This window comes from Protobothrops mucrosquamatus, unplaced genomic scaffold (assembly GCF_001527695.2).
Source record: "Protobothrops mucrosquamatus isolate PMUCROS unplaced genomic scaffold, P.Mucros_1.0 scaffold72, whole genome shotgun sequence".
In the NCBI taxonomy this organism is placed as follows: Eukaryota; Metazoa; Chordata; class Lepidosauria; order Squamata; family Viperidae; genus Protobothrops; species Protobothrops mucrosquamatus.
Window position 1 is genome coordinate 147,881 of NW_015386450.1, and position 27,041 is coordinate 174,921.

The 27,041-nt window shown below is 39.2% G+C and overlaps 1 protein-coding gene across 1 annotated transcript in view; it reads left to right on the plus strand.

The window, feature by feature from the left end:
• Positions 1-27,041, plus strand: part of AGBL1 (ATP/GTP binding protein like 1) — a 134,995-nt gene that overhangs the window by 818 nt on the left and 107,136 nt on the right. The window contains exons 2-5 of the mRNA XM_015812163.1: positions 13,848-13,911; positions 15,213-15,359; positions 17,766-17,897; positions 20,098-20,191. Of these exons, the coding sequence (XP_015667649.1) occupies positions 13,848-13,911; positions 15,213-15,359; positions 17,766-17,897; positions 20,098-20,191 (437 nt within the window). The remainder of the gene's footprint in view (positions 1-13,847; positions 13,912-15,212; positions 15,360-17,765; positions 17,898-20,097; positions 20,192-27,041) is intronic.

The window sequence follows — 27,041 nt, forward strand, 5'->3', positions numbered from 1 at the left end:
TTAAGGCTTTCAATGTTTAAAGACTGCTCCTGCTAGAAGATCAAGCATTCTGAGTCTGGGTTTCAGGAGCTGCTGTAGATACAGGACAACATCATAACTTGTATTAGAGGAGATGCTATAGGCCTATTGTCTATAGGTTAGACAGTCACTTGTCTGAGATGGTATAGGTTCTCCTACTTGAGCAAGGGGCTGGACTAGAAGACCTCCAAGGTCCCATTCTATTCTATTCTATTCTATTCTATTCTATTCTATTCTATTCTATTCTATTCTATTCTTGGGGGAGAGTTAAGCCAAGCAGGATGGAGAATGTAGAAATGTCCAGGATGCCTGGAGCTAACTTGGGAGAAACAGAGTTGCTGAATTTAAGATTTACTTTTGCTGAAGCAAAACCCAAGTCTTAACTAACAAATAGTATTCAGTTTAAAAATTAGGGGTATTATTCTGCCATGATTTATCATAATTCTACAGCATGGTTCCAGTATTGATCGCTGGTTACATTGTAGGAGATTATTTTAGACACTGTCATTAGCCTTAGACAGTGAGAAAGTGGCAATCCTTTCTTAGATTCAATAGCATAAAAGGGAATTGTTGCCCCTGAGAGATAGAGCTGTTCAGATTTTGGTTAAGGATCTTTCTCTGCTTTCTCTTGAGATTCAACCTGAGGATATCTTCATGTTGGTGCTCTTTGAGTTTTGACCCTTTCATAAATGATGATTTTTTTAGCTTTGTCTAAAAAAATGCAGTTATTAAATAGCACCTCTTGAAAACAGCTAACTTCACCTTGATGCTGAAGTGCATGGTTTTTTTGTTTTGTTTTGTTTAGCCAACCTCTTCATGATTGACTGATACCTCTTCAGTCAATCAGCCAATCCATCAATGCCATAGTTAGTTCGTTTTACTTATTTAGCTTTGTCTCTTGTGTGTTTCTGAAACCTCACAGCAATTATTAAACCATACATCATCTAGGTGTAGAGTAGAGAAATTCAACTCAGTGGATGCACCTCTGTTTTGCCAAGACACATTCCAGAAAGGCAAAGAGACAGACAGCAAGTAAGCTTAACTGAAATCTTGTTGGGCATTAGATGCTGCCATATGTTCCAGCCTTAATTATGCCGGAAAAATCTGTAGTTTCTTTTATCCACTTGCCTAATAAATCATTGTTTTTGTTTGCACAACAGACCGAAACACAAATTAACCAGCTATTGCTGGCAAACTCAGCCTGAGCACTCTGTGCTTGTTATCTAAATCTTTAAAAATGGGATAATTTAATTAGATGATGATAATAATAATAAATAATAAAAGTTAGATAATGATGGGTTAGTGTGTTGGTAAACGCAGCTCGCAGTTCTATTTTGAGTTTTGGAATGATTTCTTTTTGGGGGCTGTTATTATTGGTTGCCTAAAGATGTTCATTGCTGCTATTTCAGTTTCTGTTTCTTGAGATGGTGATCATTTGGAGTGTGAAGTCTGGATGTCACTTGCTCTGTATGTAAATGAAAACTAAGCTGCAGTTTTAGAGTTTCAGCTCAAATTTTAAAGAGGGCCAAGTATTTATATGGGTGTCGAACGATTCTGTTGACTTGTCTTTATAGCAGTGGTTGTTGATCACCGTCATCATTATTTGCCAAAACACTCTTGAAGCAAAACTATTTTGACACACAGTGTTTTTCTGGTGGCGACAGCATAAATTGTTCTCCAGGGGAGACATTTTCTCCTAAGGCTGCCCCTGGCTCCCAAGAAACGGTGAGAGTGGAAACTGCATTACCCAAAGAAACAAACAACAATTATATCTTTTAATTGTACGTCTGGCTTCTGCCTCTTGTTTTAAATTGCTTTCCTTTAGTGGATTTGTGGTATTGGATTGAAAGGGGCTTAAACTGCGATTTGAGTTTGACAGTCTTAAATTAGCTGATTTTAATTGCATTGTATGGGGTTGTTTTTTTTTAGTTTATAGGCGAGCCATCTTAACAGGGCTTTTTGCCCAGAAAATTAATGCATGAATACTGATAATAATAACTCACAATAAGCAAGCAAATCAGTTTAAACTTGGACAACAGAGTTATGACTTGCAGCTCCTGTTCATTCTATTGCTGTTCTTCTGCTGAAAGTGCTTTATGAAGATGATCAGCTGTCTTCAGAAATATTGAAGAATGCGGGAAAGCAGAAATTCAAGCTTTGAACCTTTATGTGACATTAATATTGGTGTTGCATCAAAGAGTTGGATGAGATGACCTTTAAGGTGCTAAATCTATTAATCTATAACCTTGGAAAAGCTCTATTATATGATCCAGCTGATGATATAAAGTGATAGGAAGGCGGAAAGTGCTATGAATCATTCTGCTCTTTCATTTACAGTGGTCCTGTCTTGCCAAACCTAGGTCCCACCCTTCAAATACTATTTGCTTCTGTTCCCAGGCAACAAGTCTGCCCTATGGGTTATCTAGTTCTTTGACTTACACACTTTTAAGGCAATTTTCCATTTTAAATAGGACTGGGTGGGTGTTCTTAGAAACCTGAGGTCCAGGTAATTCTTTCCTTTTCAAAAATTAAAATGTTTGCACATTTTAAACAAAATGGAAATAGATGAGTGGTCTTTATTGCACGTCTACCCACTCTGCCTGCACAGAATTCTGAAATTTAGGATTTGAAATTTTCTCGCTGATATTTCATTACCCCTCTAGGTAACATCATCAGTGTGAGTAAAATAAATGAGTATATCCGTTTGTATTCCGTACAGGGACCAATTTCAAGTGATCTAATAAGAGATGCTTACAGATCTGCTGGATCATGCCTATGACAGTCTCCTCTACCCGTTATATGTTTCCTGATATGTTTCCATTTCACATCCCTGGCTCATTTCTTTGCTTGAATAAAATTTTTTGCTTAAGAAGGGATGTTGCATTCAGACAAATTTTCATTTTATTAGAACAGAGCTTGATGCGCACTGCTTTGTTGGTTAAAGCTCTTTCATTTTAAGGACAGACAAAAGAACAGTTTAATGAGAAAGAATTAAGACCTTTAAATTACCGTGCCCTCTCTCTGGAATACCAGTGGCTTCTCACCAAAAAAAACCCTTCCATTATATTTTCAAAGCCTAAATCTCCCTTGATATCAAGAGATTTGCATCTTTCTGCTCTGTAATGCATTAAGTAGCATGCAGAGAAAAAACAGGGTTTAAGATGTTTCATCATAATGATAGATGTTCCATTTCTGTGACAAACTGGCGAACAGGCTTGATCTTAGATTGTTGACCACAGAGTTATGGAACCAGAGAGCTGAGGGACTGTGAAGTATTGAATGGGGCATTGTTTGATCTAGAATTCAGAGCTCTTTAAAACTGTTGTTAATGACTTGGACTGAACAGTGGAAAGAATAGTGAGGACAATACAAAATTGGGTAGGCTAGATCAAATCTGAAGAAGCAGTTGGTTGGAATTAATTTAATTTAGGCTCTTCTGAATCTAATTTTGGATAAATTAAACTTGCAGTTTATTAAATTAAAATTGACGAGTCAAATGACCCTTTTTTGGGGGGGTTGCTATAAAATAGACTGCCTGGCAAGCTCCTGACCCTACTGATCCAGTTAAACATGAGATAGGAGCAGGACCATAGACTGTAGGTACCAAGCTTTTAACCAAGCCCAGAGTATTCATACGATAAAGGAGGTCTACAATCCCAAACCTGCATAGATTGGGATGGTCTATAAATAACTCTCTCTTTCAATGCATAGCGTCAGGGTTCTTCCTATTCATCCTTCTTTTAGGACTTTAAATGGTCTCTGTTTGTTCTGTGCTTCAACGATGGGAGAATAATTTCCCAAACTGGGTGCCCAACATTTTACAGGCCAAACACTGCCCTTGAGAGGGATGCTAAGTGATATAGTTAAAAAAAAAAAAGTAGCCCAGGACAAAATTTGAGTTCATTTAATTAACCTTTATATTGAGTTGAAAATGCTTCAGTATAGTTCATATAACGCAATAATATGCCAGGTGTGAAGAATCAGGAGGACCACGGATTAAGTTCCAGTTAAGCTAATTTATTGCACATTCTATATGCAAGAATTTAGTCAACGGTCAGCACTAAATTGGCGCTATATAAGAGTAATCGGAATTCAAGAGGGATTGTGGGAACATAATGACTCCAGGCTGATTCCTCTTTTGACTCTGCCCCCAGTTCTGCCTGTCCTTCTTCTACAGTACATGTCCTACTCCTGTGGTGGCGAACCTATGGCACGCGTGCCAGAGGTGGCACGCAGAGCCCTCTCTGTGGGCACTCCTGCCGTCGCCCCAGTCCTACATCTTCAGCTGGGTTTTATAAAATCTTTTCGCTTTAGGCCTCCACTACCGTGTGCAAAAAAAAAGGTTCAATCAATCAATCAATTTCAACTTCTCATGGAAAAAAAAAAGATCTTGCAAAGTTGGAATTGATTGGTTGAACTTTTTAGTCCCACCCAGTCTGCTGTTACCACCGCAGCCATGCCCACCCAATGGGCTATGCCCATCTGATTGGCCACACCCACCCAATGGGCCACATCCACCCAATGGGCCACGCCCACCCGGCACCCAACGATACATAAGTGGGTTTTGGGTTGCAGTTTGGGCACTTGGTCTTTAAAAGGTTTGCCCTCACTGTCCTACTCCATCATATTAAAATTTAGTATTTGATGAAAAGTTTGGAAAAGCTTTGGGAACAATCCAGAAGTGTATAGCCATGCACGGTCTATCTTAAATGGAGCAGTCTGACTTGACATAAAGCAGTTTCCTTTGTCCTTTATCTCCATATTAAGAACAAGCGAATTTGACATCCAGTTCCAAAAAGGATTGACTTGCAATGCTCAGTTATGCGGTGGCTCTTTAAACTTTTAACACATTGTAGGCCTTTTGTTATCTTTTTTTTAAAAAATAACATTCACTAATGAGATTAATCAAGTTTAATTCTTCGCTGTTTTATTCGTTGAACATTTTGAAGCTGCTTTCTCCAGTGGGGAACTCTATAATGTGAACTTGCAAAGCTGTTTTAATGGAGTCACAGTTCTGAAATCGTTGAAATGAAACCACGCTAAGACAAGGTTGGCTTTTGGAATGATCTATAAAAATAATTTGCTGCAGTGAGAAAGGCACCAAATGACATTGAAAAATCCTGGTTAACAGCCTCTGGGTGGGAAAAAAAAATTGGCTAGATAGCAGAACAACAAGGCCTCCGTAGAAATGAGGTCCGTGTAAAGATACAACTACATTAACCATGGTAAAAAAAGAAGAAGTAGAGAGCAAACGAACAATAAGAGCAAATTTTAAAGCAAAATATCTGATAAGCAACCCATTATGAAATAAAAGATTTGCCCCAGAGAGAAAATTAGATTTCTTCTTTTTGAAGGAATATATAAGTCATAAATGGGGGGTGGGGGGGAGGCACTTACAAAGGGGTAGGTGCTTTGATTTCTTTCAGGTTTCCTCCATTCTTTCACTATTTCTCTGTGATGAGAGCCCTTTTAAGGTTACGCAGTAATGTGCTTTATGACAAGTTCTGCATAATAAAATGTGTGATTAGAAATGCATTAGGATTGGATGGAAGGAGGGGGGAGGGGGGAAGAGAAACAAAGAAATAGCACAAAGCAATTCAGAGATTGTTGGATGGAGTTTGCATGAAAACACTAATTTGTTCCAACTCCTTGTTGTTAAAGACCCCACATCCCATAGTGAGGTTTGAAAAAAGAGCATTCACTTTACGAGAATGGATATAGAAACTTTGAAATTAATAATGGGACAAATAGAATACCGAGGAGATGATATACTGCAATGTGTATCTTTCTAAAAACCAAGGGTGGAACTCACCATTTTATATGTTGATATTAGAACATAAAACATAGACTAGAACATAACAGGCCAAACAAATAAATAAACTAAAACTCTCTGATTCAGAATTTATCAGAATAGACCTGGAAGGGACCTTGGAGGTCTTCTAGTCTAGCTCCCTGCTCATTATGGCTCATTGAATAATCTGCAGTTATCTGAGTTTGGTCAAGGCACTAAACATAAAGAATTGTTTGTAAATCACACTGTCTGAGTTTTATATGAAAGTATATTCGCAAACTAAGCAAACCAGGTTATCATCTGGCTTAACATGTGTACCATGCTAAAGAGACCAGATGAAACAGTATCTAGAAGCTCCTTTTGATTTTTCAATTAATACAAAAAATTGACTGGAGTTGAGTGGCCAATCCATTTAAACAAACAAACAAACAAACAAACAAACAAACAAACAAACAAACAAACAAACAAACAAACACCAGTTGAAGAATTCTTTAATGCCACCTGCCTGTTTTGTGGATTAAAATGGCATAGAATAGTCATAAGACATACTGCTAAGTCGGAAGAAGATTGAGCCAGACTTCTGCTGGTAGATTTATAGACTTTTTTTTTTTACCCCTGCAAAGATTTTCGATTAACAATGAAAATAAGAAATCAACGTCTTTTTCTTTTCCCATTTCTTTTTCCAAAACTAGTCTGTTGAAATGAAGAAAGCTTTTTGAGGTTTGATCCAGGACAGGATTTAATATGGAAGGATAGTGAATTCATTGGTGATGTTCATGGCCTGATTCCCCATGGAAGCATATGCTCAGACACGTTTTTTTTCTTAGCGCTTCATACTTTTCCATCTGAACTGCTATGTTGCACTAGAGCTTTGGAGATTTTGCAGCTCTCGTGGTAAATCCCCCCACGCACCAAATATACCCACCCCTGATATAGCTTCATCTACCACATGATGTATTCTGGATTTTACGTAGATGCAGTATTTAGCATAGAAAGTAAACACCATCAGTATTCATAGCCCTTTATAGAGGAAAGAAGCTAGTTACCATTTTCGAGCACCTCCTAGCTGAAATGTGTGAGAGAAAAGTGGCAGAGCTAAATCGGGGAAAAGATGCATTTATTTAAATGTTTAAAGCTGGATTGTAGGCACAATTGCAATAGAGGATGGGAAGCAGTCAACCGAACAGAAACAGTAAACTGGGATCCTTGGTGCTCTCTGTGCTTGGTGGCTTTCTTGTAGACGTTACATTAACCAAACTAGGTAACATCATCAGTGCTAGAAGGGAGTGAAATTGAGAGGGGAAGGGAAGGGAAGGAAGGAAGGAAGGACAGACTATGGGGTCCTGGGTGCTCTCTGAGCTTGGTTGTTTTCTTGCAGACGTTTCATTACCCAAACTAGGTAACATCATCAGTGCTGCTGGTGTTTTGGTAATGAAATGCCCTCAAGAAAACAACCAAGTTCAGAGAGCATGAAGGACCCCTCATTTCAACCCTGAGCTACTTCTCCTTTATTGGTACATTTAAACTGCCTCCACTTCTTTCTCTCCCCCCACCCCCTGAACGAAGCATTTATAACAAACTCTGAAAACTTTCACAAAAGCTCCGCCATCGCTAACTCTAAAACTCCTTCCAGCCTGCAAAAATTCCTACAGAAGTGCACGCAGCTGCCTTTTTGGACAGCCCAGTTATGGGATGGGTGAGTGAAATAGGGGTATCGGTCAGCATTGACATTTGGTAATGTGTAAAATGGCCTTTTGTAGATCAAGCAGGTCAAGGGAGAAAAAAAAACCCTTGCCAATCACGAATCATATTCTGGAAATGTCTCTTTAGGTGAACAATGTACAGTCTGAGGGTTATATGACCCTCTTCAGCTGTGAACATTTTTTCGTGCCGGATTAAACCTGTTACTTAATATGTCTGGAGCAGGTCTCCAGAGCCTTCTTTCACCACTTTTAAATATGGCCCCTTGCCTTGATCTGGCCTACTTTTTGCAAATGCCTAAAGAGATCTGATAGGTTGGCGGGGACATTGCTTGAAGAGAAAAATGGCCTTTCATTTCTTTAGACTAATCAGCAGGAAAGGATGCATGATAATATAGAAGCTCAAATTTGGGTGGAAATTACTACATAGCTGAAGAGCTGTTCTCTACGGATCAGTAGAGACCAGGCAATTTTAAGACTGTGATCTAGATTGAGAAGAAAAAAAATCAGTAATTAAATGAAAAATCCCGATGACATGAATCCCTTTTCAGACCAATGTGGTGAGGTTTTCGCGTTGTGTTTTTGGCAAGAATAACAAAATGTTTTGCTTTTTCTTTTGAGGATGTTTTTGATTTGAATTAGCTTTCCTGATTGTTTCCCAGTCAGGTCCTCATCAAGTCTGATTCTGCTTACATTTAAAGACCAGCCTAGGGCCCTGGTGTGGATGTAGAAATAATTCATTTCTAGTGTTATGCTCAATAATTCTCTGTTCCTTTTGTACCAGTTCTCATTCAGCTTAATGAAAGAAAATGTCTTTCAATATTTCTTCTACAGGAGAATAGAACTTTGGTGAAATTCTGGGTAGAAAATTGTGTTCCTGCACTTATTAAATTACGATGCAGAGCATTTACACATTCCTTAAGCCTCTTTCATTGCTGACTCTTCTATTCAGCATTCTGCATATCCCTAACTTCTCAGTCTTGAAAAATCCTTTGGCTGGAATATCTTCCTGACAGCTTCTGTTAGAATTTAGTGGAAGCCCAAGAAACTGTGAAGATTTCCTGACTATTGGAGAGAGGACTAAGCAATGTAAAGAAGGTTATTTACATGTATCCTCATATCTAAATATGTGTGAATGCTCTGCTTTTCATTATGCATCCTTTCTCCATTAATTTAAAAGAAGATTTCCCATGCTTCTTTTAAATCCCAGGTATACAATTCCTCTTATTAGATTTTCTGATTAGGAAACGTGGACAGAATGGCTTCAAAGAAAATGAATGTAGAAAAATTAAAATACATTCCATCACAGTCCTGTTAGAACAATAGCTGTGTTTGAGAAAGGAATTGGTTGGTTGAGAACTTCAGTGGTGGCAACATCATTACAGTCAACTCATCCACGGCCAACTTGCCATGGGAAATTTGCCACGGATCAAGAGTTACAGTAACATCGAAGAAATGGTGGAATGTAGTCATTAAAGAAAGGACGCCAAAGGATGGACAAAAATGAAATGTGCATGACAAAAATGAGAACATTTTTAGAATTATTTTTAAATAATAATTAAATTGAATTGTTCCGTGGTGAGTTATCCCACGGCGAATTGGCCATCGCAAGTTGTCCTGTGGCCAATTGGCAGTGATGAATTGACCACCATGAGTTGGTCAAGGGCGAGTTGTCCCGTCCGGGTTTGTGATACCGCTTTTTGATGTGATTGTTAGATCAGGGAGTTTGGAAAGGTTCAAATATACATAGCTGTAGTTGATTTAAACTGGTTTGGATGGCTGGTAGAAAACTACACATCAGAAATGTGTTCTGTTATTGTCAGTATCCAATTTTAATTACTTTGAGAATGTTCTTTTGAAAGTTTATGTATTAATGGGCGATGAGAAACATCTGTTATCAAAACCCCATAAAATATGACTAGTATTATGAGGAGTACAAACAACGTGATTAGAGAGGAGCAAGACTTAGCATCATTAATTACATCTTTAATAATGAGACAATACGGTTATAGAGAAATAACGATTCAGGATGTGCTAATCTTCAGGCAAACTGTTTTAAAACAATGTTTTGCTACTATGTAATACCGTAAGAATTATGTAAAATAATATGGTTTAAAGAATGCTAATTCTTGGAAATGTCATAATGAAGAAAGAAGATATATATTCACGCATTATGGATTTGTAAATTAGCTGAAACATTATGGAAGGGCTGCAAAGGGAATAATTTTATCTTGATGAATTGAAAACAAAGAAAAAAAACCTGAGCTTTTTAATTTTTATTGAGCTTTCTGCCAGTGGCATTTTTTTCTTATAATAGTAACATTTTACTATCACAACTGGTGTTGAGATTTATTTATTTATTTATTTGTTTGTTTATCTATCTATGGCAACAGTATAGGTTTGATTGCAGTTACCATTGCAGTTTTTGTGATTCATTTTTTTTAAGTAAGTGGGGATGTGTACATCCCATTCTAGGCTAGAGCCCTGGGATTTTCCAAGGATTGTTTATCCAAAACAATCTTCTTAAGAAGAAGAAGAATCAGAATAGAGCTGGAAGGGACCTTGGAGGTCTTCTAGTCCAACTCCCCCCAAGCAGGAGACCCTATACCATTTCAGAGAAGAAATGGTATAGGTTCTTAGTCCATCTTAATCTGACTGCTTAGCTTTTCAAGACCACCACCCACCTTCCTTCCTTCCTTCCTTCCTTCCTTCCTTCCTTCCTTCCTTCCTTCCTTCCTTCCTTCCTTCCTTCCTTCCTTCCTTCCTTCCTTCCTTCTCTCCCTCCCTCCCTCCCTCTCTTACTTACCAAGGAGTGGATGTATTGTATAGGATGTCATTGAAGCTGGCTAACTTTCTCTTGTAACAACAATTTCCTGTCCTTGATGCTGACTCCACAGTTCTGCCTAATATTTGCTGTTTGACTCTTTTGTGACTTTATATCTAGTGCTAATAAAGCTGTCTTGACATCTGGGATGTTCCAGTCTGCTACACACATTTGAGTCTGCTGGAACAAGCTGCTGGGTCAGTCATATCAGAACAGTGACATTGGCAAAGACAATGATGTAGAAGGGTTGAAAGAAGGTGTAATTTCAAATGCTTGCTTAGAAACCGTGTATTCTGCACTTTGTCCCTCCCAGTGACTCCACCTCTTGATAAAAGGTTGAAATTATGTGTTGCCTTTTCAACAATCAAGCATCTTGTATGCCCCCCTTTTTATTTTACCATAAACCTGGTCCGGTTCAAGTATTGAATTTCTGACATTGTTTTGAAACCTGCGGTGGTTAAACTAACAGGAACGTCAAGCTGGGCGTGAGGAACAGGAGCTGGAAATAATGAAGGGTTTGGAAACTAAGTCTTAAGAGGAGATATTGATTTAGCCTTACATACAGTGATTGATATGATGGTATTTTTCAAGTATCTAAGGGGGAATCATCTAGAAAGCGACAAGCATGCAAAGGCTTCTGTTAGAGGAAGGGAGATCCTGGTTGAATGTTAAGGAAAATTACCCAGTAATTAAAAAGCTATTTGCCAGTGCAACTATTATCCAGAGAGGGTAGTGAGCATCCGTCAATGGATGTTTTTAAGAAAATGCCATCAATTAGGAATGTTTTAATTTGGATTTTTCTACTCAGCAGTGGGTTGGGCCAAAGACTCTTAGCTTCAAGTTTCTTTGACTTTAAGACAGTGGTTCTCAACCTTTTTAATGCCGCGACCCCAACCGGTCGTAAGTCAAGGACTAAACCGGTCGTAAGTCAAGGACTTTCCCTGCCCGGGAGCACCGCGTATGCGTGGTTCCGCCCCCTGCACCGGCCGAGGCGTAGCTGGCAAGCGGCAGAGACGGAGCAGGCTGACCACCAGCTGGCCCAGCTCAAGGGAGGTAAGGCACCCACCGGAAAAGGGGGAAAAAAATGGCAAACAACCTTGCTTGGCGACCCCCGTGAAATGGTCGATCGACCCCAAATGGGGTCCCGATCCATAGGTTGAGAACCGCTGCTTTAAGAGTACCCATCAAGGAGAAAATTAGGAAGCTGAGCTACAGGATTAGTATGTTTTTGGATTTGGCTGTGAATGAGATATGAACCCAGTCATTGTTTGTAATCCATGGTTTACGGCTTAGCATGAACCAAGTCACAAAAGATTTTTCAATGTCATGCTTTAATGAAACCAGCCACTGTAAAATGCAGCAGAAATGGAAACATTTCTTGAGGCTGAGTGTTCATGGAGAGTTGACAGGATGATTGAGTTTTCTCTTCCTCAGATTCTTTAAACTGGTCTCTAAGACTACATCTAAAAAAGCTGTCCTCAGCCTTGGTATAGTCCAGATGTCTAGATTTGAACTCTAGCATTCTCAGATATAGGCTTTCTGGGGGCTAAAATTCACAAATTTAGAAGATGAGCAGCTTAAGGAAAGTTCTGGGGTGGTTTGAGACTTCAAGAGCAGATATTGTTATTTGGGGATTATCGGGGAGTTGAAATGTTCTTTCTTCCAAGATTCAGGTTGATCGGAATGAGGCCTTTGATGATGAATTGCCCAAAGCAATCAGAGGGCAGATTAGTCTGTATGTCTAGGAGTACTGGTGTAATGTAACCTGTTTCTCTCTGGGTAGATGGATGCCATGGTTAGTTGTCAGCAGCAACATTTTAATTGATTTATAGTCCCCTTGCAGAGTTGTTTATTTGTGCCAATCGGTTTGTCTGTTGCCAGGCTGTTAACAAAAACCGTGGCGACACAAGGTTATTTTTTTTTCCAGCGCTGCTGATTAGTTTATCAAGGCTCAAGCATGTTACTCAAGAGAAATGGGCAGATACGCCTTTCAAACTGGCCTTATGTAAGCTCTGTTCAACTTTTCACCTAGCCTTTAACACCGGCCTTGGGAGAGTTAATTTGGAAGTCCCAGGATGGCATGCAAAGTAGCACTTCTGTTAATTATAAATAGATGCTTAATCTGAGATCTTTCTTGGGGAACATCAAAGTTAATTCTGAGACTCTACTGTCTCCCCCCCCTCATATTTGCTGATTCACACATTGTGCTATGCTGTGATTTATCATGTTTTACTAAACAAGCCAAAATTGGTTAGGTTTATACTACATGCTAAGGCTAAGCTGTAAATGAAGGCAGAAAATAAAGTCAGTTTCAAGTCAAATTTGACTTCATTCATGCAGAGGTTTTTTGTTTTTTTTTGACATAATTCAGGAGTGATTTGATGTAGTCTGTGTCATCTTACAGCTTTGATCTTTCCAGATCCAGTTTGGTGTGGTGGTTAAGGCACCAGGCTAGAAATTAGGAGACTGTGACTGTGGAGCTTGTCAGTCATCCAGAGTATAGTTGTGTCAAAGGTGCTTTTTTCTTCAAAAGGCAACTTCTTCCTCAAGGAAAAAAAAATAGTCCTGTTGCCTTGAGACAGGAGACTGCAAGTTCAATCCTGCCTTAGGCACAAAAGCCGAAGGGGTAACTTTCTGCCAATCACCAGGAGATACCGAGTCTCACCTTAGCCGTGAATGTTGGCTTGGTGATTTTGAGCCAGTCTTTCAGCCCAACTCTACCTCACAGGAAAATAGGAGGATAAAGGTGTGCTGGATATGTTCGCTGCCTTGAGTTATTTGTAAAAATAATAAAGGTGGGATATATACATGAAAAAGATCCCCATCCAAATACATACAGGTACAACACTGTTTAGTTTTCTGGACTGTTTGCTGAATGATACAAACCACTATAGCTAGTTTCATATGACAAGATAAGTCAAATCCAAACAAATCACATTGTTAGCATGCATTAGTCATTGTTGTTTGTAAAATTTTCTTATCAGTACTATTAATTCTCCAGCGCTAGGGTCTTTGGTGTATATTCAAAGTAATAATTTTACCTATGCTTCATGCAATTATTTGCATTGTCTTACCGCGTATTCCCCTTTTAGCTCATTTGTTTGTATCTATTAACTTAAAACAACTCATTTCTCCAGCAAGTAGACTCCGTTTCTTGAAAGCTTATGCTATCATAAATCCATTTGTCTTAAATTCCTCTTAAACGTGCCTGGGGTTGTGTTTTTGTTTTTGTACCTTTGATCTCCTGCTCTAACAGCTTTGAAATGTTAAAGCAACAAGGATCCCTAATTGCACCATGATCATATGTTTGAACAATGGAAGCTGAGGCAGCCTGTGTTTACCCAGACACATCCAACTGGTCTATTCTCTCTGGAGCTTCTGTCAAGCCCATCTCACCCCTAGATTGCCTAAAGCATTTTAACGAGTGAGATTCCTTTTTTTTTTTTTTTATAAAAGAATACAATATATTGTAAAAGCAAAATAAGGTTTATGAAGGTTTGTGTTTACATTGCAGAGTTCCCACGACAAAGACGTGATTCTGAATACCCTGAGTATTCTCACAAATCTTCTTTCTGTTGGTAAGTGGAAAACTGAATATTCTATTGTAGGATTTAAGATGAGAAATATTATATGAGAAAGTACATCCAAAATGTACCAATCTCTAGAAATACAATTGGATGATAGGCTATGTATAAGTAGTTTTCTACCCTCACTTTTTATATTGTGATATGAAATGGGTTATTTACATTAAATAGAGATAATAGTAATAGTAATAATAATAACAAAAATAACAACAAAACAATAAACAGCAGCAGCAGCAGCAGCAGCAGCAACAACAACAACAACAACAACAACAACAATAATAATAATAATAATAATAATAATAATAATAATAGAGTTGGAAGGGACCTTGGAAGCCATCTAGTCCAACCCCCTGCTCAGGCAGGAAACCCTATACCATTTCGGACAAATGGCTGTCCAGTCTCTTCTTGAAAACTTCCAGTGTTGGAGCATTCATCGCTTCTGGAGGCAGGTTGTTCCACTGATTAATTGTTCTGACTGCCAGAAAATTTCTCCTTAGTTCTAGGTTGCTTCTCTCTTTGGTTAGTTTCGATAGATAGATAGATAGATAGATAGATAGATAGATAGATAGATAGATAGATAGATAGATAGATAGATAGATAGATAGATAGATAGATAGATAGACAGATAGATAGGGATTTTCATCCTATTTAATCTCTTTCTCTCTCTCCTACTCCCTCCCTCCATCTATCTTCAGAAGATTATCGGTTTTTATTTTATCATATTTATCATATTTAATTTTACAGAGGAAATTTTATCCTTTGTAAGTTTTGTCTAATCCACAAATTAAAATGGATGCAGGGGGACATCTGAATTAGATGCTTGCTTTGTAAAAGAAAAGCAGCTGCTGGAAAAGAATTGTCGAGGGTGCCGAATGCAGTTTAGAGCATGAAGGAAAATTGTGCAAAGGGAGTTATTTACCCAGTTACTTTTTCCACTCTGATCACAGCCCCCAACCCTACATGTACTGAAACAGGTCCTTCCCCTAGGTTGGCAGAATACTGGATCGCTTTCCTTGGCTTTTGGAATGATCTAAGCTTTGGAGGTTTTTGGTGTAGTGGTTAAAGCAGGGGTCTTCAAACATGGCCCCTTTTATGACTTGTGGACTTCAACTCCCAGAATTCCTCAGCCAGGCACGCTGGCTAAGGAATTCTGGGAGTTGAAGTCCACAAGTCATAAAAGGGCCAAGTTTGAAGACCCCTGCCATATATCAATGTGCAAAGTAAACCTGAGTTCATTAGAATCAACATACCGAGTATCTGGAATAACGTTTACAACTGTCCTTTCCTTTCCCCAGGGACAAACAGGAGAGTCCAGTACACCATTAGCAAAGGGGGCAGCGAAGCCCTTTTGCAGGCCTTGGTGAATGCAGCGCAGACTTCAATACCGGACTACGACATCTTGTTACCTCTCTTGCGCTTGCTGGTCAGAATTGGCTGTAAAGGTAATTATTGACGAGAGCTGTTCAATCCCAAGTGATTCAGAGTGGCTTTCATCAAGCCACAATAACATTAATCATCATCATCTAAATTACAAGCATACCCAACTGTGCCATCCAGCAGAGGTAGATCAGTCCACATTGTCCATAAATGCTTTCTTGAAGAGCCATGTCTTCGTGGATCAACAACGGTGAAGTACTCTGGCTATCAGGGGGCCAACTGAGTCGCCGGAGGGCAGTTATCTTTGAAAAGGCTTGATTCTTTCATTCCCTTGGAGAAAGGACATCTAACAAACCTTCCCAGCTCTTACTGGATGGACAGTCTCCAATTGTAGCAGGTGGTCTCCAAATCATCTAGCCATGTACAGTAGGACGTTAAAGCTTCCAAACCAATACTTTGAATTGCATCTGGAAGTAGCCTGGCTGTGAAAAGGTAGGCACCTGGACTACTAGTGCCCTCTCTCTTTAAGACCTCTTCCTAGCCAGCCCAGAAGCTGGTGGCTATAAAACAGGGGTCTTCACACTTGGCCCTTTTATGACTTGTGGACTTCAACTCCCAGAATTCCTCAGCCAGCATGCCTGGCTGAGGAATTCTGGGAGTTGAAGTCCACAAGTCATAAAAGAGCCAAGATTGCCTACCCCTGGACTAGTCTCCCCGCACAGGAGTTCAAGTCCACAAGTCTTAAAGTGGACAAGTTTGAGGACCCCTGTAATAGACCAACCTTGAGGTGACAAGAGATGGGCTAGAATTGTTTCACCTGATTTATCTGCAAAGAGGTCCCTCTCTCCCCAGTCCCCAGATGTAGCCACTGAGCCTCTTTTTAATGGATTAGTACTCTACTGCTACAACGCGAGCTATGCCTTTATGCCAGTGTTGGCATTCAGCCAGTTCGCACCAGTTTGGCAGAACCGGTAGCTAATTTTTGGTTGCCCAAGTCCAGAATGGACTTCTGGAAGCAGCATCCACCCAGAGAACTGGCTGTTCACCTATTTGAATCCCACCACTGCTTTATGCCTAACATTGTGAAGAGATGTCAGTTACCCACTGTGTATGACATTCCCCAGGTATAAAGGCTAGTTTACTACGGACAAAACAAAGTGACAAAATCACTTACCGAGCCATCGAACGACACGGTCCTTATGTAGTAGATTACTAGAAAGAGTCCCACCCACTGTGATGTTTTGAATGGAACTGCCTAATGTTGCATGAAAGAAAGCTGGAACGTAGTGTCAGTCAAACTAAAAAGATATACTCCTGAAATTCCCTCTTTGCCGTTCGCTAAATCATTAGGGAAGCAAGGCGATCCAGGAAACGACAAAGGGGAACACCCCAACCCACTGCTTGGGATCTCGAATCAAGTTTTTTATTTTTATGTTTTAATCCCCATGTTGGTTTTCTAGAACAAATGCATTCATGCACCTTCGTGATCCTTAGCAGCCTTTTTCAGCCTCTCTCAGTGGTTTTATAAGCGTAGTATCTCATAAGCATCGAAGAGCCTTTACTACTATGGTCCCATCCCTGTGGAACTTTCTTCCACCAGAGATGAGAACTGCCTCTTTCAGCATTTGGGAAGGATATCAAAGCCTGGCTTTTCCCGTTGGCCTGGGGCCCTGGGGGAGGGTGCCCACCGCTGGAGGTGGCTGATGGGGTAGAAGATCTCATTTCTGTCCCATCTGTCTCTTGGCTTTTGTAGGCGGTTTAGTGCAGTTTTTAATAATAATTTAACGTTGGCTCATTTTAATCTTTTAATTATGTTTCACCTGTTTCGATCATTTGATAAGCTGCCCAAAGTCACCTTTTTAGGGGAGATGGACGGCACGGAATTTTTTTAATAAATTAAATAAACAAACAGTGTACAGGATTTGTTGAGGCTTCAGATCAAAACGGAAAGATGTGGCAGTTGCCTTCCCACTGTTTATTCCCGATTAGGAAAACTGGCCTCTGAACTTGATCAAACTCACCCCTATTCAAAAACTAAGTTCTACCGAGTTCAGTGGTGCTTATTCCTAAATAAACATGTATGGGGTTGAAATGCCAGGCTGGCTTTCAAACTCGCTGACATGCTGGGTCCTTCAAAAGATGATGTGGCAAGAAGGTGGCTATCTTCCGTGTGCATAATACGTTGGGTTTTTAGAAAACTGGAACAAAACCGCATGGGCTTGGATGCATTGGCAGGAAGCGTTTCGCTCTGAAATGATAAACCGCACAAATTAGCATCACTGAAGTCAGTAGGGGAACCAAAGCACACAAAAACTCCAGGTGGAGCTGTAAAAGGATGAATAAGATGTGAAGTTAGAAGATCTCAGAGAAAGCAATTTCCCCCCCTCCCCCATAACCAAGACAACTATTATGTCTATTATCAATAGAAGGTCTCTTACTTAATACTTATTTTCCCTCTTCCTTTCCCCTAGATAAGAAGTTTGGATTAAAAGCACAACGTCTGGAGGCAATTGATGTAACCCTCAGCTTGGCACGAAAAAATCTTAACCACCATGAGAATCTCACCCACTGTCTCTGGGCTCTGCAGATTTATGCTTCCAACGGTGAGTACTGTAGATGATTGCTTCCATTCTGGTCACTGCACTTCAGAGTTTGGTAGAAAGCATATTCTGATCATCCAAATTCAGTGGTCAGTTTTCATGGGGTACCGGGATTGTTTGGAATGCTGACAACCTATCATGGGCACTCCAATCAAATATTGGTCAAGATCATGTTCCAAAAGGTCCATACAACAAAAGGTTGGAGTTGTCCCCATCATTCAAGCTAGATTAATTTAAAAAAAATGGATAGGGAACTTTGTGGACAACAGGAGTATCCTGGCAGGGACATTGCTTCCTTCACCTCTTTCTCCAGTGTGGTGCAGCTGCCAAAAAGCCATTGCAATCCTAGGCTACATGAATAGAGGGATAGAATCAAGATCATGTGAAGTGTTAGTATTGCTTTATAATGCCTTGATAAGACCACACTTGGAATACTACATCCAGCTTTTGGTCACCACAATACAAAAAAGATGTTGAGACTCTAGAAAGAGTGCAGAGAAGAACAACAAAGATGATTAGGGGCCTGGAGGTTAAATTGCGAACAGTTACAGGAACTAGGTATGTCTAGTCTAGTGAAAAGAAGTACTAGGGGTGAATTGAGGGACTGCCACAAAGAAGGGGGAGTCAAACTATTCTCCAGAGCACCCATAGGCAGGACAGGTAGTAAACAGATGGAAGCTTATTAAAGAGAGATCAACCTAGAACTAAGGAAAAAAGATCCTGATGGTGAGAACAACCAGTGGAACGATTTGCCTTCAGAGGTTGTAGGTGCTTCATCACAGGAAGTTTTCAAGAAGAGGTTGGACAGCCAATTGTCTGACATGGTATAGAGTCTCCTCCTTGAGCAGGTTGTTGGACTAGAAGACCTCCAAGGTCCCTTCCAACTCTGTTGTTCTGATGCATGACGTTTCTCTCTGCAGCCAGTCAGGGTCAGCCCTGAATATTGCACTACACTTCTGCTGGAGGATCTCTGGTCTTTTCCAACGGCTCTCAATTTTATTTATTTATTTATTTTGGTTCACCTTCTCTGACCTCGTTGTCACTTCCCTCGTGGAGACCTCTAACTGTATCAGCAGCGGTTTGGCCCAATATGACATGCTTAGCATTTTAGATCTTCCCCTTGAAGATTTAGTGCTACTGGCTGGTTGGCCTTGTAAGTTCTCTGTGTCAGCATGAGAGACCCCAGTGGTCTTCACTCACACTGGGCCTTCCTGGGCAGGCAGCCAACTTTCCCTGTCATTCTCTTTGAGATAAGCAGTGTTTGAAAGGGTGCCTGTAACAGAGAAGACAGTTGAGAGGCATCTCGATTTAGATGTGTTTATTCCCCATGGCTTTCACATTCACTCTTTCCTTGTGGCCTGCTTTTTGCTTTGGGTCTGCTCTTACATGCCAGAGGAAAAGAAACTAGTATTTGGAAATGCAGAGGCAGAGTGAGGGGCTAGTTACTCAGGACAGGCGGTGGTGGTTACTACAGATTTAATGTTGAGTGAAAAGAATGTGGGGAAGAATCACAAGGAAAGTGCAGTGTGCCGCATGGATAGCAATCCTGTTATTCAGGAAATGTGCTAAGATCTTACTGTCCTCTCTACCAACAGTTGAACAGACAGCTGATTGATGCTGTTATTATCGGTGCTTTTGGTCATCCTCCCAGCTCCCCCTAAAAATAAGATGTAGTCTATACTTACAGAAGGTGAATTGAGTGACAGTTAACATTGGCAAGAATCTGGCATCTTTGCCCAGTTGTCTTTTGAAAAAAATAAAATAAGGAGCATCTTAGAAGGAGCAATTAAAGAGATGCTATTCACACTGCCTCATAGGAAATTCACGTTTACCAAGAATTTACTGCCAAAAGTTCTACCTACCTTTCACCCCAGAAAGAGTTTTGAATTTCATTCCATTTTTAAACAGAAGGGAGATACAAATAAGATGAATTGATTTAGCATTGGGAAGAGACATCTGCACTATATTATCAGAAATATAATTTCTAAATTGAAGTATATATGTCTTAGTCTCCAGTCCCCAGATCAACTTTGTTGCTCTTCTCTGCACTCTTTCTAGAGTCTGGGACTTGTTACAGAAGATTTCAAAGAGAATAAAAAAGCAAGTGGGAAATTGCAGGCAGTCTCTTTCTATTGTGCCTCCAAAAATCATTTCCCAAATTCCATGTTCTGAGTCTATTTTTTTCCTCTGCCATTCATTGCAGTTGCAGTCGGAACTATGTTGGGCATTAATGGAGCGATGGAATTGCTCTTCCAAGTTATCACACCATATACCAAGAAGCACACCATCACAACAAGGTAGGTTGAGAAACTCATAAAATACCACCTTTAGACATATCAGATTGAGCAGAAAGCGCCATGTTTGTCGACGGTTGGAGTAGGCTGGGTGAATATGATACTTTCATTTCTAGTCTCAGTCCAAATTAAGTCAAAGTATGAAACTCTAGGTGGTGTTGAAAGAAAAACCTTCATCAGGGTCCAGTCCAAGCCGGGAATAAAAAAGCATGGAGACTGCTTTAGAAAGAAGGTTGTAGTTTATTGAAGAGGAGAGCCAGACAGAAAGATGGCTCTGGAAAAGACTGACCACATGGAGCAGAGTGGTGGGCTTTTATACCTTCTGGGGCTCTTGAGGTTGTTTCCTTTTCCTGTTTGAGGCTTTGTATTTCCTGTGTCTTGTACTTTGACCTGAGTCTGAGTGTGCCCATTTGGTATTGGTGGGTTAATCCTATTATGTCCTGTCTTAGAGTTTGGGTGAGGTGTGTAGATTTTAAGGGTCTTTATCTTCCTAATTTCTTCAGTTTCTAGCTGGAAGGCTCCAAACTTTCTCAAAGGATTATTGAATTTGCATTTCTAAAAGCTGGCTTCTGCCTAGAGGCTGGGCTGATTTTTGGGGGCTGGTTTCTTTCTGTCTTTTTTTTTAAAGATCATCTCCATTATTCCTTTGGGGAAATATATTCTGCCTTTTTAATATTTCCCCAAATATTTCTTTCTCTGGATTCTTCTCGCAGTGGATATAAGAGAAAAGGAAAACTATCATGGCTCTTGATGCTCTATTCTTTCTCTTGAATCCTGGACATCATAATTTAAATACCATCATGTAGAGTTGATAGGAAGAGGGTTATATCTTGGTCTATGCTTATGAGTCTCCCAAATCCACTTGGCCACTGTGAGTTACACATTGCTGGATAGATAACGTCTTTGAATGTTTGTGCAGGATAATTTTCATAGGTGCTAAGGATGGAATTTATGATTTTCTGCATGCAAAGCATAAAATCTATCCCTTGGCTGCAAACTTTCCTTTGAACGATATGATAAAAATATTGGATGTTTGGGGCAACTTGAATGTTAACTGTTGAAATGAATGTATTTTGCCTTGTGGATTTATCCTCTTTTTGCTGGATGGAAAATAGATACGGGGAAAAAAAAATGCTCTACTTGTTTTTAGCCTGTAAATTCAATTCTGTTTCTGCATTCATTTGCGATTCTTTAAAATCTCTCTTTATATAAATATATATTTAAATGCTATATGTAAATACTCTAAATAGCTATTTAAACATCTATTCTGTATCTCATTTTGGCATAATTACAGAACGCTGGTAAAATTGGGATAGCTAAATTAGAAACTACATTATGAAAAGCAACAATATTGCGGGGGGTATTTTTTTAAGACAGGGAGGATGACAAACAAATTGGGGATGCTGAATTGCTAGAATGTTTATCCAGTACAGTGCTGGAACAGAAGATATGACCTCCCCAGCTTTAAGACAAAAAAAGGGTACATACCTAATGTTGATAATCAACAGAATAACTGTATGTCCAAAATATTATGCTGGCTATATTTAATCGCAAATCAAATGAAAATCTTTACTAGGTCCATAGACCAGCATATACTTCATATCTGAACTACAGGAGATGTAGTTGGAACCATTTTGTTTTTTTTCTGTTGAGTATTTTTTTTAAGCAACAAAGTGGGTATTTCCAGATTTGAAGAGACTCTTGGTGAGGAGAAAGATGAGATGGTGAGAGGGGAAAGTAAAAAAGCTAAGCTGTAGAAACCTTTCCAATTGCCCCTTTTCCCCAAATGGGAAAGATAAGTAAGATAACTTTTATCGTGAAGAGGATGTGTAGTGTCCCAGAGAATCTTACGGACCCTGCTCAAGCAACGCTTCTGTGCTATGCCCTGGATGGGAGGGATGTAATATGGACAAATCCAGCTCAACTAGCTACAATATCTCTGTTATGGGGGAAGATGTTGAGGTCCCAGATCCCAACTGCTACCCAGGAAATTCATCTTGCATCTGCAACTATTTGAAAATCCTCAAGGACACCGATTCCCAGTCTTGGCAACATGAAGAGATGTGGACTTCAGCTCCCGCAGCCATGCTGTTGAAGTTCACCTAGCTTAAAGTTGTCAAGGTTGGGGATCCCTGCTCAAAAGACAGGTAGAAACTGCATTTTTTTTTCCCTGTGAATTCAGTGCCTCCTTCCCTTCCCCCTTTCACCACCAGGACTTAAATCTGTCCTGGCTCTCTTACATGAAGCTAAAATTAGTTATGCAGCTGTCTGCTCCAGTCCTGTCCCTAGCCAGTTCTCAGAGTGAGGTTTACAAGTCATGCACACATTTTAAACGAGAGGCACAGAGACTTCAGACAGACAGACAGACAGACAGATAGATAGATAGATAGATAGATAGATAGATAGATAGATAGATAGATAGATAGATAGATAATTGTATGTATATAGACAGATAGATAGATAGATAGATAGATAATTGTATGTAGATAGATAGACAGACAGATAGATAGATAGATAGATAGATAGATAGATAGATAGATAGATAATTGTATGTAGATAGATAGACAGATAGATAGATAGATAGATAGATAGATAGATAGATAGATAGATAATTGTATGTAGATAGATAGATAGACAGATAGATAGATAGATAGATAGATAATTGTATGTATATAGACAGATAGATAGATAGATAGATAGATAGATAGATAGATAGATAGATAGATAGATAGATAATTGTATGTATATAGACAGATAGATAGATAGGTAGATAGATAGATATAGATAGATAGATAGATAGATAGATAGATAGATAGATAGATAGATAGATAGATAGACAGACAGACAGACAGACAGACAGACAGATAGATAGATAGATAGATAATTGTATGTATATAGACAGATAGATAGATAGATAGATAATTGTATGTATATAGACAGATAGATAGATAGATAGATAGATAGATAGATAGATAGATAGATAGATAGATAGATAGATAGATAGATAGATAGATAGATAGATAGATAGATAGATAGATAGATAGATAGATAGATAGGTCACCCCCAAGCTTCAGCAAGGCCTTTTTGTAGCTGTGAAGCCATGTTGGATCCCAAATTACAAAACCTTGTCATAACCTTTTCCATGATTGTGGTTATGAAAATAGCTGAAAAGATGCTATTACTCTCACCAAAAATTAGCAGAGCCTTGCTGAAGAGACAGCTGCAGGAAGCAGTGCATCTGTTGGTCCCACTTAACATTTTTAGCAAATGAACAATTTGCTGGCCCCATTAGCAGATGGTAACAGGAAGCAACAAAAAAAAAACACAACTAAACAAAACTGTAAACAAGACGGTACAGAATTAGACGCATAATGTTGCTTCTGCACCCACGAAAATGTGGAACGTTGCTAATGGCAGGAATAGTGATTGCTCTTATGAACTTTGCCAGTTTAGCCATGCCTGGTCTGTTCCAACGTGTAACGAAAGCACGGCTCTTTGGTAAAACATGAACTGACTGGTTATAGAATCATAGAACATAACAGTTGATAGGCGTCTTGAAAATAACTCACTCTAACCATTTGTCAGGGCAGGGATCCGTTGCTCTAGTGTCCCCAATGCTCATCATTAGAAAATATCCAGACATCTTGCTAAAATCGGCTCTCTCGTGATTTAAACTCATTGCTTTCTGTTCTGTCTTCTGCAACAAGTTCTGCTTTGTTTTCCACCTGACAACACTTGGAATATTTGGAGACGGTTCTCATATCTTTTCCAGGTTAAACATACCCAATGCCTCCCATCATTTCTCAAGTTTTTTTTTTCCTTCCAGGCTCCTTGTCACCTTGACTGATCTCCTCTGGGTGCAATCCAGTTTGTTAATGTCCTTCCAAAAATGTGGTGCCTGGAATTTTGATTGGATTGGATTTTGTATTCAGTGGTTATCCACCTTAGTTTTTAAGCCTTGGCATTACAGTATGTGTGACTACTGATTCTTCTGTTCTTATTTTTCTTTTCCTTTACAAATTCCCCCCCTCCCCCATTAGATGAGAATGTGTGATGTTTTCATAAGGGACAAATACATTTTAGAACAAATGAAAACTGTGTTGCAATCAGCCCAACAATTGTAATCAAAAAGGAATGCTGTAACACGGTAAATACAAAAGCCCAGCAGTTGCATGTAATGAACGGTTTCAGAAAGCAAAAGCACCAAAGAAAAAGGTTTTTAAACGCTCTTTCTCTGTGTATGAACATTCTCAAGGAGCAGCTAGACAAAAGTTGCTTATAAAATAAAATCCAGCCATTAAGTTTATGCTTCAAAGTTTCTTCCAAGAGACAGCATTCACGGTAACAAAAGATTTTAACACTGTATAGTAATGCAGTCCTATCTGCTTTCAGTTCATGTAGTACCTTTGCTAGAATTCAAGATATTCCCATTACTTATCTCTGCTCATAAGATCGTTTTTCACATGATAATCTACATTAATGAACACATCTTTTCCCCATCCATCTTCTTCTTTTTTCACCATTGGAGAAGTCTAGAATAGGTTTGCCAGGACTTTTAGAAACTTAATTTTATATCAAGTGCTGGCTTAATTCTAAAAAACAAAACCACCTCCTAACTCTTAGGACTCCTGTTTTCCATTAAAGGCACTGAGCTAGCTGCAGTCACTTCTGCTATTGCATTTCATATTTATCACAGTGATAAATTTAATGCACAGGTAGATTTATGTAATGAATATGCAGGTTCATCAACATAAGATAAAAATCTTGGAGTCGGTTCTTTATTTCCTTCTTAGAGCTCGTTCTTTCAGCTTCGTGAGTTGCTTACAGAAAGTTTAATTAATTAAATGCATCTTGGCTGTTTTTTGTTTTGATGATGCCACCCTTTCCTTTTGGAACAGCGTCCTCCACTATTTCCAAATCTTCCTGTTCATAGGTTTGTGAAGATCTGCTTTTTCAGGAACAAATGAAGACCATGCTTTTGCCTCTGATTGAATTATAATTGTTATTAATGGTTTTGGTTTTTAACCCTGTTTCACTGAAACTTGGAAGATTGCTTGGAGTTTCTGGAAGCACCAGTAAAGGAGAATATTTAGCTTGGAGTTGAAATGAGGGGTCCTTGATGCTCTCTGAGCTTGGTTGTTTTCTTGCAGATGTTTCATGACCCAAACTAGTAGCTGTAGCGACATCAGTGCTACTGATGATGGTGTTGATGTTGATGACTAGTTCATGATATTACCTAGTTTGGCTCATGAAACATCTGCAAGAAAACAACCAAGCTCAGAGGGTGCCAAGTGGAAGTTTCTGTAATTTTAAGTAAGAAAAAAAAGAGCAAAAATCCAATTCATATGGCAGGCAAACATGTGTATCATCAATGCATGTTGAAGCAAGGCCTTGTTTGCATTGGCAGTAGACAAGTGCATCTAGTCTCTACATCAGGGATGTCAAACTGGCCAGATGTGTCACACACAGGCCACGCCCACCCTGGCTCCTCATAGGCAAAAAAACATTGCGATACATCATGTGATGTGATCGAGTTTGACACCCATGCTCTACCTTGTGCCATTGCACTAATGACACACAAGGTATGTAGCATGTATGATTTGCATGACGTCATGATATATGTGATGTAATAGTGACATCATGCAGTTCAGCATTCTCTATATCCAAGAGATGGCACTGTTTGCTATTTTTTAATCTTTATTTTATTTATTAAATTGTTATGCCACCCATTCCCCCCCCCCTAAGGTGGCTCTTCCTTCTTTTTGGATCAATATGGAACCCAGGGGAATTTCGGGGAAGCGAAGATGGCATGATTAGAAATCAGAACCTCCCTTGAAGTGGTCTAATCTCAAAGGATGTGCTTGGCGGACAAATGTTAAGATCACGATGATTCAATTGTCTCTGCAGTTATGACAGAACATTTTTTTTTTATTTTTTTTTATTTTTATTTTTTATTTTTCACCATACACCATACACCAAAACTACATAAACATAAATCTTTTCTTCTAACAGAACAGTGCTTTACATTTTAAATGTTCTTTACATCTTATTTACATTTTATATACATCAATAATTATATCTTTTTCTTTCTCTGTTCTAGCCAATTATAACATTTATTCCAAATTTCATAAAATTCTGACNTTGAAATCCATTTGTATCTCAGTTATCTCCTGTATCCAATCTCTTATCCGTTCCCAATAATTTTTTACTTTGGGGCACAGCCACCACATGTGATAAAATGTTCCTTCTTTAATTTTACATTTCCAACACTTCGGGTCTATGTTTTTATACATTTTGGCCAATCTCGCCGGTGTTAAATGCCATCTGTAAATCATTTTATGATAGAACATTTATGTGTGTGTGTTTTCAAACCATAGTTCCTTGATGGAAGAATATTAGCGATCCATTATTCAAAAATCAAAGGTGCATTTTGCACCTGATGGAATAACTTGCTTTAACTGGGTTCAAGATACTCATGCAATACTTAAAGCTTAGCAGCAGCCAGTTCAATAAACAATGCCTATGCATGGCTTGGCATCTGAAGCTTTCTAAGGAAATGCCTGCTTATGTCCTACTATTTTTAAGAAGTGGTATTTGGGGAAAGACAAGGGGGAAACAGGGTTATTGTACAAAACTCAAGATTTTCTTGGCTCCCAAGCCATAAGGTCTCAGACAGGGTAGCTATAGGAAAAAATGATTGATACATCCTAGTTACACTTAACTGAGCAAGCTAATCCCGTTTGCCCTCTTTTCTCGCTTTTCTGCTGGATTGCTGCAGAAAGATTAGCTAGCAAAGCACAGTATAACTCCAGAGAAGTGGATAGGCAGAGTATGGGACATGCCAGATGACAGT